This window comes from Mus caroli, chromosome 10 (assembly GCF_900094665.2).
Source record: "Mus caroli chromosome 10, CAROLI_EIJ_v1.1, whole genome shotgun sequence".
NCBI lineage: Eukaryota > Metazoa > Chordata > Mammalia > Rodentia > Muridae > Mus > Mus caroli.
In genome coordinates, this window is record NC_034579.1 from 36,122,223 (window position 1) to 36,135,278 (window position 13,056).

General features: G+C 45.7%; 1 protein-coding gene across 4 annotated transcripts in view; it reads left to right on the forward strand.

Moving 5' to 3' along the window:
• Window positions 1-13,056, forward strand: part of Ddo (D-aspartate oxidase) — a 46,323-nt gene that overhangs the window by 16,552 nt on the left and 16,715 nt on the right. Inside the window, exon 5 of one of the 4 annotated variants that reach the window (XM_021174971.2) lies at window positions 1,191-3,601. The exons of 2 other annotated variants lie outside the window; for them this stretch is intronic. In XM_021174971.2, the coding sequence (XP_021030630.1) occupies window positions 1,191-1,758 (568 nt within the window). In that variant the 3' untranslated portion in view covers window positions 1,759-3,601. Of the gene's footprint in view, window positions 1-1,190; window positions 3,602-13,056 lie in introns of those variants that run through there. One more of the 4 variants, XM_029482515.1, reaches the window with a different exon arrangement.

The following is a 13,056-nucleotide window of genomic DNA, read 5'->3' on the forward strand; positions in this document are numbered from 1 at the left end:
GCATGCACATGTGTGTGTATGTATGCACATATCTGTATGTGAGTGCATGCACATGTGTGTGTGTATGTATGCACATATCTGTATGTTAATACTTCATTCTTTCAGCTAGCTACACTCTTTCCCAGTTCTTTCTCTGGCCCCTGAGAAAGAGCACTGTGTCTTATTAGATTTTGTTCCTCTTAGCAATGTTTTGCTTCTAGATGGCCAACCTGCATCTGTTGAACAGTACTGCCAAGAGTCTCTTATATTAAATCTCCTGTATCCTATAAGTAACCCAGGAATAAGATTATAGGATTACAGGGGATTAAGATTATGATGACAAGATTACTGGGGTTATTTTTTTTTTTTAATGGCTACAGAATTTCTCTATTCAATAAGAAAAGTCTCTGGGATGGGTGGTGGTAAGGGTCATACAATGACACAAATGAGCTTAGGGCTACTGAGCTACTTAGAAATGGCCCCTGTGGTGAGGTTTTACTCTGTGTGTATTAGCTTACAATTCAACTATGATTATGAGGCTTGGCTAAGCCATTCCTTCTCATTTGGTCCAATAATAAGCGGCCATTTATTCCATCAGTTCTCTGTATTGTTCCTTTTGTAAAAACATCCCTCCTACCTGTGAGTGAGCAGGTGTTTGTGTGTGTGACAGAGAGAGATAGAGACAGAGAGGGAACACGGAGCAACCATCTACTAGAGAGAGCTGACAAATCCCAAGGCACATGCAAGAATTAATAGCCTATGACACAGCAGGATCAGGATCAGGATCAGGATCAGGATCAGGATCAGGATCAGGATCAGGATCAGGATCAGGATCAGGATCAGGACCAGGACCAGGAGCAGGAGCAGGAGCAGGAGCAGGAGCAGGAGCAGGAGCAGGAGCAGGAGCAGGAGCAGGAGCAATCTGAGCAAGGAGTGCTTGGGTGTTTAAAGCACAGCTCAATTTGGTATTTGTTTTGCATCTAGATAAAGGAACTCTATGGAATGTTAGAGGAACAAGATGTGATTTTCTTTGGTTTGGATTTCCAAAGATTAACCACAGGAGTCTCTACTGGCCAAGCACAGAGCTAGACTGTGATGCGATGTGGGTGAACCTTCAAAGCTCCCGAAAGCCTGTTGTTCCAGTTGCCCTTCATTTCTGGGAAGTGGGTGAGTGGTGGCTACCAAGGCTCACCCCAGTCTCTCTTTCCCAGGATAAAGGGGAGTGGAGGTCTGCTACTTACCAGGAGAATAGAAGACCTGTGGGAGCTGCAGCCATCTTTTGATATCGTGGTCAATTGCTCAGGCCTGGGAAGCCGGCGACTTGTAGGTGACCCCATGATTTCCCCGGTAAGGGGCCAGGTGCTCCAGGCACGGGCCCCCTGGGTGAAGCATTTCATCCGAGATGGGGGCGGGCTGACTTATGTTTACCCCGGTATGTCCTATGTAACCCTGGGAGGAACTAGACAGAAAGGAGACTGGAATCTATCCCCAGATGCAGAACTTAGCAGAGAGATTTTTTCTCGATGCTGCGCTCTCGAGCCTTCCCTCCACAGAGCCTACGACGTAAAAGAGAAAGTGGGGCTGAGGCCCAGCAGGCCAGGTGTGCGGCTGCAGAAGGAGATCCTAGTCCGGGGGCAACAGACGCTGCCTGTGGTCCACAACTACGGCCACGGGAGTGGGGGCATCTCTGTGCACTGGGGCTCTGCTCTGGAAGCCACCAGGCTGGTGATGGAGTGTATCCATACCCTTAGGACCCCTGCTTCCTTGTCGAAGCTGTAGCTGACACCAAGTAATCCAGATGATATGGGTCAAAGCACAACTTAAGGTCCATAACCGGGTCTCGTAACTTTCACACTGCTTGAAAGTTGAGTCTGACCTTCTTTGCAATGAGTATCAGTAGACTTAGAAAGCTTGTCAGTAATGACACAGAACACAGAGCTCAGTTTTTATCAAAATATGTGCTATTTAAAAATACTTGTTCTATAGGGTAGATTTGGGGGAGGATCGAATGCTAATTTATATGAATGATGAAAGTGATAGGGAGTTTGTATTTTTGGCTCAGAAGCACGTAAGCACATAAGAGAAGATTAATGTGTGAGAAATATACTTGGCTCCCTGTCAGCCCTAGAGCTGTGCATGATCCTCTCAGGTCATAGAGCCAACAGAGGAAGTTATCATCCCACTAGATGGGACCACACAGTGTGGACCCCCTGTATTTAACCGAACGTAGGCAGCAGCAGCTTCCTCATGCCAGCTGGTATTCATGGTAGCTGACAGAGGTGGAGTTGCCTACAAGGCTATGCCAGTTTTGGAGCAACTTTGTGTCTGTTTTGTTGTTTCTGGGACCAAACACCTAACAGAAACAACCTAAAGCATTGCTCATAGCTGCAGCCCATAGCGCCAGGGAGGGCCTTGTAGAACAGAGCTGTTCAACTCACATCTGCAAGAAAGCAGTGTGAACAGGTAGCAGGGCGGATGGGGTGACAGTGTCTAAGCACTCATTCCCAGTTGTCTACTCCCCGTCCTAACTTTCCTTCTATACCTCAACCATCTCCCAACAGTTCCTTTAATTCTCAAATCTGTCCGTGGATTGAGTCATCGATTAGGTCATCCATATCTAGAAACACCTTCAGCCCCACCCAAAGGGCGGGCTTTACGTCTGTCTTAAGCAATCCCCTATCTTGTCAAGCTGCCAGGGGGGATTTACCGTAGCACTCATGGAGGCTGCATACTTCATTACCACAAATGATCAAGAGCTGCTGACTGCGCAGTGAATGAGCAATGCTGGAGACTGAATCGTCTATGGGACCAAGGAGCTAATTTGCTAATGGAGACGGAACAATCATTTTTTAAATGACATACGACACAAAGTGTTCATGTCGCAAGTATTGGGGGGAAAGGGAATGTGTCTGTGGTAATGTAAGTTTGAGAATTGCCGAGTTGAATAATTTAAACTGGCTCCCTAACTTCAGTCTACTCAGAACCTTTAACCTCCCCAGTTCATTGTAGATCCTCGGGAGGGTTTTTGGCCTGGGAGAAGATTGTTCATTGAAGTAAACAATCCTGGAGCAGGGATGTCATTAACTTTTGGAGAGAAGTACTTTTTTTTTTTTGTTGTTGAATAATAAAGTCTGTTTTGAACCTCCTAGGAGTTTTACGATTGGCCCTAAGTATAGGGACAGGGCTGGAGAGATGGCTCAACAATTAAGATTGCTTGTTGCTCTTCCAGCAGACAAGAGTTTGTTTCCTAGTGCCCACGAAGTGCCTACAACCTCCTATAACTACAGCTTCAGGGTTTCCAACATCCTCTTCTGGCTTTTGTAGGTACACACACACACACACACACACAGAGGAATAAAATAAATCTTTAAAAAATATTTTAAAACTCATGGGCAAGAAGCTTGTTTTTGCATTTTTGTTGAGGTTTTGTGTGTGATTTTGTTTGAAGAGAGCACTGAGCTGGGGTTTCAGACCAAACAGTGTTTTATGGGCTACAAAAATTCTCGTTAAATCAAGCAGTCTCATTTCTATTACTTTTCACCAGGGGGCGATGTTGTATCAATATCACAAACCAGAGCATCTGAAAATTTAGAAATGACAAGAAATAAAATAAAATAAGGAAGTGTGTGGTGTGTGTGTGATCTCTTCTCTTCTCTTCTCTTCTCTTCTCTTCTCTTCTCTTCTCTTCTCTTCTCTTCTCTTCTCTTCTCTTCTCTTCCTTCTCCTCCCCTCCTCCTCCTCCTCTTTCTCGTTCTCTTCCTTCTTTTTCTTTTTAGTGTGGAGACTAGAGTTCCTATGGCCAAAGTTCAACTATTCTGAACTCTATTTAAAGTAGACAAGAAATGCCTGTGTTTACATCAAGAACATGTGCACTGCATGGGAAATGTAGCATGAAAAACTGGCATCTTAACATGACAAGGTAATCTTTTTAATGGTTACAAATAAAAATAAAGGGTGTCACTTGATACAGCGGGAGTCTTGTCCCTCACGGGGCAAGTCACACTTTTCATACAATGTACTTTCTCACGCTTCCCCCTCTCCTAGGCAACCTGGACTCTCCTCACTTCCTTATCCCCACACCTTTATGGTCTCTCTCAAAAAAACCTAAAACACCTACAAGAATTCAAAAATGAAAAAAGTGTAACCCCCCCAAACCCCCAACAAGACAAAAAAAACCCAAAACCAAAAAACCTAAAATAAATGGACAAAACCAAAAACCCCATTAAAAAAAAAAGTAACCCAAGCAAAACTCGAACTACGGAATTCGTTGTGTACACCTGGGCATGCCGTGGAGTGTGGTTGATATGTGGAGTGCCACACCAATGGAGAAAACTGACTTCCACTTTGCCATCAGGTGTCGACTGTAAACAGCACCTTGGGTAGGGGTGGGGACCTGGGTCTACAGCCCCTCAGTGCTGGGACCCCATGTGGCTGGAATGTGCTTTAAATGTCTCCTCACCCAGTTCTTGCACCATGTGGATGCCCAGTCTCTGCATTTTGCATCTCGAGTCTCCCACACTCCATGACCTCTCCCTGTTTGCCATTCTGGTTCAGTTTCACACCCATTTTATATCTCTAAAGCTCCACACTGGACAGAAAGATCAGAGGCGTCCTGGCTACCTGCCCCGATTTCATTGTCACTAATTGCTGAAGGCTTCCTTGGTATTTCTCAAAGGATATTATTCATGTTGGTCATGAGCTGCCCTTATGGGCTGCATCTTAAGATCACATGGGGAGTTAAGGGCAGGGGTGGGGGTGGGGTGGATCCTGATGCTCAGCCTTGCTCTGTTACAGCAGAATCTCGAAGACAAGGGGTGAGGGAGGAGGAGGTGCGGCAGCATTAGTGTGTGTTGAGAGCAGCTGTCCACAGGGCTCTGAGCCTTTCCCTTAGAGCTACTGCTGCTGCTACAAGCTTACCTTCCTTCCCATTCTCCCTTGCCACCATGTTGCAGAGCTGGGAGAGTGTGCTGGCTTCATCCTTATGCACTCTGGAGAAGGCGGCCTCTGAGAATTAGCTATCTCCTGTAATGGCTCTCTAGAAATGCTGGAAATTACCTCAACAGCTGGAGGTTAGCTGCTGAGAGACAGCACCTGTCTGAAAGATGAGAGGTAGACTATACACATGGACAACAGCCTGCGCCCGTAAGACAATAGAGGTCTGAGCCATGACCTGCAGCCTTCTGTCCAGGAAATCATCCCCCAAGATGCAGCACAGGAAAGCAGCCTGCTGTGTGTCAGACTTGCATGGCGCCAATCCAGAAACCGAAACAATCACTTCTGTAAGGATTGACACAAAATGCTCAGAGCATGATTGATAACCAAGATCTTCCTTAATTTTGTCTCTCCTCCTAAATTTGGATCAACCCAAGAAATCAAAATATGCACCACTATCCAGTGACTGTGGATGTCTGTCTGTCTTTGGGGGCCTGCTTGCCGTTTCCCATGTGGAAGGTCTCCAATCAGCACATTACTGATGCCTTCCCCCTCTTCTATTCCAAAGCTTTCTAACTCCTCTGCCTTCTTTGAGTACCTGCCAAATGCAAGGGATTCAGGCTGACTCCCACACAAGCACTAAAGAACTAGCCCTCACTTTTCTTTTGGCTGGTATATTAGTCAGCATTCTTCAAAGAAATAAAGCCAACATGTAGCTCTATAGAGATTTATCATAAGAGGCCATGACAGATCATGTGATCATGGAGGCTGAGCAGATGGCTCTAAAATCTCCATTTTGCAGATGATGGAACTCTCCACCTTCATCCAGGAAAGCAAGTGGTTCAGCTCCAGTCCAGTCCAGGCCTGAGAACCAGGGCAGCTCCAGTCTGGGTGTGAAGGTCAGGAGACAGCCCAGTTCCGGCAGAGAAGAGATTCATCACCCCACCCCCACCCCACCTTCCTTCCATCCATTCAGGCCTGCACTGGCTGTCTCCTGCCACATTTCAGATCTCAGTCTGAAGTCTGTCTTCAGAGTCAGTTCATCATCTCTGGTCAGTAAAATAGCTCAGTGGATAGAAGCACTTGCCACTCAAACCTGACTGCGGGTCAGAGAACCGTGGTACCAGAAGGAGCAGGCCTGGAGCAAGAGTGGAGTCGAAGCCTGTCCAAACCCTGAAAATCTCATCCTGAGACTGACAGGAGTAGGATCTCTCCCACTCCATTCCTGGGCCTACATGTCCTGGCATATGTAGTCCTGTGCCCCCATCCCCACCCCCATCTTTGCCCCACCAGAGGAGTTCACATAGCCTGGTAAACTTCCTTTTGTCTTATAAGGTCACGTATTCCTCTCTGTGCAAATGAGGCATTTCCAGAACCCTGGCCCTGACCAATGATAAACATATGCCTATAGCTCCTACCCACCCCCAAAGGTTTAAATAGCCTTTGTTCCCCCCAGTCAACTGAACCAGTTCTCTGAAGCTGTTCCAGGATGTGCGTGTTCTGTGCACACTTGCAGTTGATCAAGATCCTGCCTGCACGTACCCAGGTCCTTCTGAGCTTCTCTTCCTCCAGTTCAGCCTGATGCACCACAGGCTTGGCTACCCTGAGGGGGAGAAGCAGACAGGGGCCAGCACCTGACAACCTAAGTTCATCTTCCAGGACACACAGCAGAACCCACAGTAGAAGGAGGGAACTAAATCAGAGGCTCATCTCTTCTGGAGACATTTCTATATCCACACCCATGTCCACATGTGACCAGCTATTTGGGTGCTTGTAACCCAGGCAATTAGCACATGAAATAAACCACCCATAACTGGTCTTTATTTCTAAGATTTCACGTTTATGTAAGTAAGATTTTTACTGGAAATTGCTGCTGTCTGAGAATGGGACACCCGTTTTGCTTCTCTGTTTCCAAATTTGGAACACCATTTATGATTTTTTTTTGTGCTTTGTAGACACAGAGGACAACTGATTTCTCTCTTAAATCCCTGCTTTCAAGTGTGGGGCCTTTGTGGCTGAGTGTGTGCCTGCTGTGCTGTGACCTGGGGAACACAGCTACTTTGAGACACTGTCATTGTCAGCATGGCGCTTCTGTGGACAAAGGTTATATTGAGAGTTTGGGATTTTATTCACTTGGAAAGAAAAGATGTTGAACAGAAAGACCACAGCCCAGCTGGGTGTAATGTATAGAAGATAAGCTATTTTAAAATGACACATATTCCTATTACAGAATAGATGCATTCAGATGAGCTCTCTCTCTCTCTCCTCCCTCTCTTTCTGCTTCCCCTTCCCTTTCTCATTGCTTCTTTCCCTTTTCTTTCCTTCCTTCCTTCTCCTTTCCTCTCCCTAACCCTTTTCTCTTCTTTTCCTCCTCTTCCTCCTCCTCCTCCTCCCCGCTCCTCTTTATCAGGACAGAAGCTCACTATGTACTTCTGGTTGTCCTGGATGTTACCATGTAGACCAAGCTGGCCTTGCACTCACAGAGGTCCTCTGCCTCTGCTTCTGCCTCTGCCTGTGCCTCTGCCGTCTCTCTGTTTCCTGAGTATGGGGATTAAAGGCGTGTATCACTATACTCAGCCTTTCCTTTTAAAAAACAAAACAAAACAAAGAAAAAAAATAAAAAACAACAAAAAAAAAAAAAACAATCAGGGTCTGTAGCAGCCCAGGCTGGCCACAAACACCAATTGATATTTAAGCCAAATTTTCTCAGTCAATTAATAGTGTTTAGAAATAACGGAGAACAGTAGTGCCCTGCCTGCTGGGAGTTGTAGTTCTTACAAACCTGCCACAGTCTCTGCTAATGTCAAAGGTTTGAAATGAACACAGCTTTTCTAGTATTTCCTCCCTCGATCTCTCTCATCTTTCTTCTTGAATGTGTGACGGATGGAGATACTTTTGAAGCCTTTTTCCTCAGGATATCACTCACCGGAGAAAAGCAGATTGAGATGTTTAAATGGTATCTTTCTTCTTGAAAAATCTCAGCAGTTTGCTGCCAGGCCTGGGGGTTTTATTATCCTAAGTGACTTTGCTGTCTATAAATCACAGCCCTAAGTAGCCAAGGGAACACGTTAACCAGATCCCTTAAAAATATAACGGAGGCTTTCTCAATTGTTAGTGGAGCAATTGACTTCCTCAGCTCAGGGCACCTGATGACCTGGCCCGGAGCCAGCTGCTCACAGCCTTCACCCTGGAATTGAACTTACCTTGGCTTATATTGTATGGCATCAACCCACTCCCAGTTTTGTGATGGGCCTTAGTATTTCTCTTCACTCAGACCCAGGTTATCTGGCATCATGTACATCTTCTGAGTGCTTAGCTGGCTCTGCCCAGGCCCCTTTCTGGATCCCTGCAGGGGATCAGCTCAGCCATCTCACCCATGTCCTGGGCTTTTTAGTGAGAACAAGAACATTAGATATAGGCTCAGTTGCAAGGAATAGAAAGTTCCAAAATATTTGCATAAATTAGCATGAAGGAAGCCAGGATGTGGGCTGGTTAGGGCTATAATCACCAGTGACCCAAGCTCCTTGGATATGGTCCTATGCTCATGAAAGGAGAAACACCAGCTAGCACATCATTTTGTCTTCCCTCAAGGAAATGTTCCAGAAGACTCATATGGCATTTTGCTTTCATGTTTCTGCGTGAGATTTAGTCCCAGAACTCCACAGAGATTCGAAAGACTGTGGGAATCTAGTCTGCCAAATTGGTGGCAAGAAAAGGCCAAGTTCTTAGATCTGTTTAAAGTATTAAACTATCCATAGAGTTTCACCAGCTAGAGTAAGAACTTGTTCTAAGTGGGCTGGAGAGATGGCTCAGCAGCTAAGATTGCTGCTCTTCTGGAGGCTCGGGGTTAGATTCACAGCACCCTCAAGTTGCTCACTACCATCTGCAACTCCAGTTACAGGGAATCGAACATCCTCCTCTGGCCTGTTGGGCACCAGGCTCATAGGTGGTGCACAGACATACATGCAGGCAAAACACCCATACACATAAAGTAATAATTAAAATGTTTACTAAGGGATTTTGTAATGATTTTCAAGTGACTACAAGTTCTTGAAACATGTAGACCATAGCTGACAGCCAGATGATTCAGGTTTATGTGGAGGAAGACAGGCAAGGGAGAAGAAACCATGGTGGCAGAGAGGGAAGCTTGACAAGGGGCCATGGAGGTCTGAGGATGCATCAAGGTGGCTTCAGATCCTAACCCCTTGTGAAGTCTGAATGTGCACAGTCAATTCAACGGTCCTCAGAAACTTTCTGTCAGAAAATAAAAGGAAAGAGAGTAGAGGAGAGAAGAGGAGGAAGGGGAGGAAGAGAAGGAGGAGGAGGAAGGAGAAGAGGAGGAAGAAGAGGAGGAAGAAAGGAAGAAGAAGAGAGGAGAGAAGGTGGAGGAAGAAGAAAAGGAGAGGAGAGGAGAAAAGGGCGGGGAGAGGAAAGGATGTTTCAGATTCTCTAAGGAGTTTCTGCGCTGGAGAGAGAGAGAGCTCAGTGGTGGAGAACATGTTCTGCTCTTACGCAGGGTGAGAGTTTGGTTCCTAACACAAAAGTCAGGCGGCTCACCACTGCCTGTCACTTCAGCTTCAGAGGGTCTGGTTCTCAGTTCTGGTTCTCATTGGCACTTTCAGTCATGTGCTTTCTTGCAAAAGCATACACACATGTGATTAAAAAAATGAAATTAAGGGCTGGAGAGATGGCTCAGTGATTAAGAGCACTAGCTATTCTTCCAAAGGTGCCAAGTTCAATTCCCAACAACCACATGGTGCCTCATGACCATCTATAGTGTGAGCTGATGCTCTCTTCTGACACTCAAGTATGCATGCAGGTATATACATAAGAATAAATAGTGCTGAAAAGATGGCTCAGTGGTTAAGAGCACTGACTGCTCTTCCACAGGTCCTGAGTTCAATTCCTAGCAATCACGTGGTGGCTCATACCATCTTAATGGGATCTGATGCCCTCTTCTGGTGTGTCTGAAAACAACAACAGTGTACTCACATATATAAAAATAAATAAATAAATAAATCTTTAAAGAAAGAATAAACAAATCTTAAAAAATAAATAAAATACATCTTTAAAAAAAAAGAAGTTGCTTTTCTTGGGGCCTGAAGAGATGATTCATTGAGTTAGATGCTTTCCCTGCCAGTGTGGAGACAAGGGATCCAGTTCTCAGCATCCACAGCAGGCCAGGCAGGCATGGTGGCTGCTTGTGGTCCAGTGGCAGAGCCAAGGCATCCCTGGAACAAGCTGGCTGACTGCACTACCCAGAATAGACAAGTGAGAGACCTTGCCTCAAAATACAATTTTAAGAACCATCTAGGGAGACATTCAACATTACAAGCTTGTGCATGTACAATATCGGCATACACATATGCTCATACATGTGTAAATACACATACACTCACACCACACACACACACACACACACACACACACGCGCGCGCAATCTTTTCTTTTCCTCTGCAGTAACTGTAGTCAAATGCTTTTCTATGGTGGTTAAGTAAAAATTACAGGTCATTGCTTCTTTCTAAGATCACACATAGTCATATAGATCAGCCTAAAATAAAATGAAATCACTCACAGTAAAGATGAAACTAAGCTGTTTATCTGACCTTCCAAGAAATTAGGGTCACAGAAGCAAAGGCCAAGTTTTCCAGACAAGTCTGTGTCAATTGATATGATAATGAAATTCTCTCGGCTGCAGTAATGGCTGCAGTAACGGGTAATGGAAGGTAAGGCCCTGTCAACCAGTCAGTTATTTTTCTGTTCTTGTCTTGAATGACCAATAACTTCTTTTGCTTCTGATATTTTTCAGTTGATAAAATCAACATCTTCTCTTCATACCACTAAAACACGGAATGTATTTCATGGAATGAAGTTCTGCCTGAATCCAGAAAGGAAAAGAAAGCCAGTTGTGGTGTTTGAGTAAGAATGGCCCCCGTGGGCTCACAAAGTTGAATGTTTAGTCAACAGGGAGTGGGACTTTTTGAAAGGTTAGAAGGATTAGGAGATGTGGCCTTGTCTGAGGAAGTGGAAGCATGCCATTAGGGTGGGCTTTGAGGTTTTAAAAGCCCATGCCATACCTAGTCTGTCTGTCTGTCTGTCTGTCTCTGCCTGCAGATCAGGACAAGTGTGCTGCCATGCTCCCTGCCATGATGATAATGGACTAAGCCTCTGAAACTATAAGCAAGCTCCCAGTCAAATGCTTTCCTTTGTAAGAGTTGCTGTGGTCATGGTGTCTCTTCACAGTACTAGAAAACCACTTAACTAACCTAAGTTTGTCTTCTAGCACTAGGTAGCTCAAACCTACATGTACAGTGCAAACTCAAGATTTGGTGACATGTGGCTTCATTTCCTATCATCAGAAAGGGCTCGGTAATAAACTCATGTCTCATCTGTATTTATCATCACTCATTGCTAGGCTAACCCAAGACACAGATACCCAAGTAAAGCCCCCAGGATACTCAGGAAACACTGTTTGATTCTATGGCACTAGCCCTGAGCATTTCATTAACTTCCTTGTTGGAATCGAATGACCAATGGTAACTTTAGCAACGTTGATTTTGTTTTGGACAGGGCATGCAATTCAGCGGTACAAGGCTTGCTTAGCTTTTGCAGGTGATGAAAATCAAAGAAACTTGTTGAGCAGTGTAGGGCAGGACCTGGAAAATGCTTCTTGCCCTTGGCAGGCAGCTCTGTCTTGTCTAGAAGCAGGAAATGTCTTTGGTTTTATGACATTTTATCCTGGCCAGGATGTCAAAATTCCAGAAATGTTTAGGGGACCTGGCTTGTGTTCTGGTTTCTTGTTATGTTTTTTTCTCTTTTGCATATGACTTAGTCAGGGTTTCTATTCCTGAACAAAACATCATGACTGAGAAGCAAGTTGGGGAGGAAAGGGTTTATTCAGCTTACACTTCCATACTGCTGTTTATCACCAAAGAAGTCAGGACTGGAATTCAAGCAGGTCAGGTCAAAAAGCAGGAGCTGATGCAGAGGCCATGGAGAGATATTCTTTACTGGCTTGCTTCCCCTGGCTTGCTCAGCATGTTTCTTATACAACCTAAGACTACCAGCCCAGGGATGGTACGACCCACAAGGGGCCCTCCCCCTTGATCACTAACTGAGAAAATGCATTACATCTGGATCTCATGGAGGCATTTTTTCAACTGAAGCTCCTTTCTCTGTGATAACTCCAGCCTGTGTCAAGTTGACACAAAACTAGTCAGTACAGCATAACAACCAAGTGAACCCGGTTTATTAAACACGAGAGGATTAGAGGTGGAAGACACACAGAGGCTTGCCTGTTGTGTGTGCAAGTGTGAGGTATACAGATGGGAGAGAAAGAGAAGCTGAACAGTTTGAGCATTATGAAGAGAGATGGAACCAGGAACTCAGGGGTGGAAAGAAGTAGCCTGATGTGAGCAGCCTACACTGCTACCTAAGGCCATGGTGAAGTTACAGGCCATGCTGCTGCTGAGAGCCACGTCTGTGGGTTCATGACCATGCAACAGCAGGGGTTTGTGTCAATGTCTGTGGCCCATGTTACCACCAAAGGCTGTGTGGACACTCCTGGTCTGGGCTACTGCCTTGGACCATGTTGATGTCCAAGGGCTGTGCAGAGCTGCCTCTACCTCTCACTGGCTATAGCACTCAAGAGAGCAGGCCCTGTACTTTGCCTGGGCAGCAAAGTAGAGCTGGCTCTGTTAGTGGGAGTGGGAATGAGCCAGCCTGGTCCCTCATCTGCCTTGAGAGTTGGCATGGGTGTGGTTGAGCCACCCCTAAAGTCATGAAAGCAGGAGAGCTGTCTGCCTCTTGCTGACTGTAACATTGGCTGAGCTACCCAGGACAGTGGCAAAGCTGGCTCTGGTAGTGTGGGTGTGGGAGAGCTAGCAGGCTGCCCAACTTAGCTACCACTTAGGTCCAGATCCAGGGCTTTGAGGTAGGCTGCCCCAATGTCTACCTCACCAGTGAACTGCTGGCATGAGTGAAGAGGCTAGATTCAAAACTGCAGGATCCCCATGACATAGGGCAGCAACAGGATATCTGAGAGGAGTCCCAATGAGGATCCAGTATTGATAGTGTAGCAGAAGCCAGAGGCCTGGAGCCAGACCAATGCATTACAATGAACATTTGCAAGTAAAGCTGTATAGA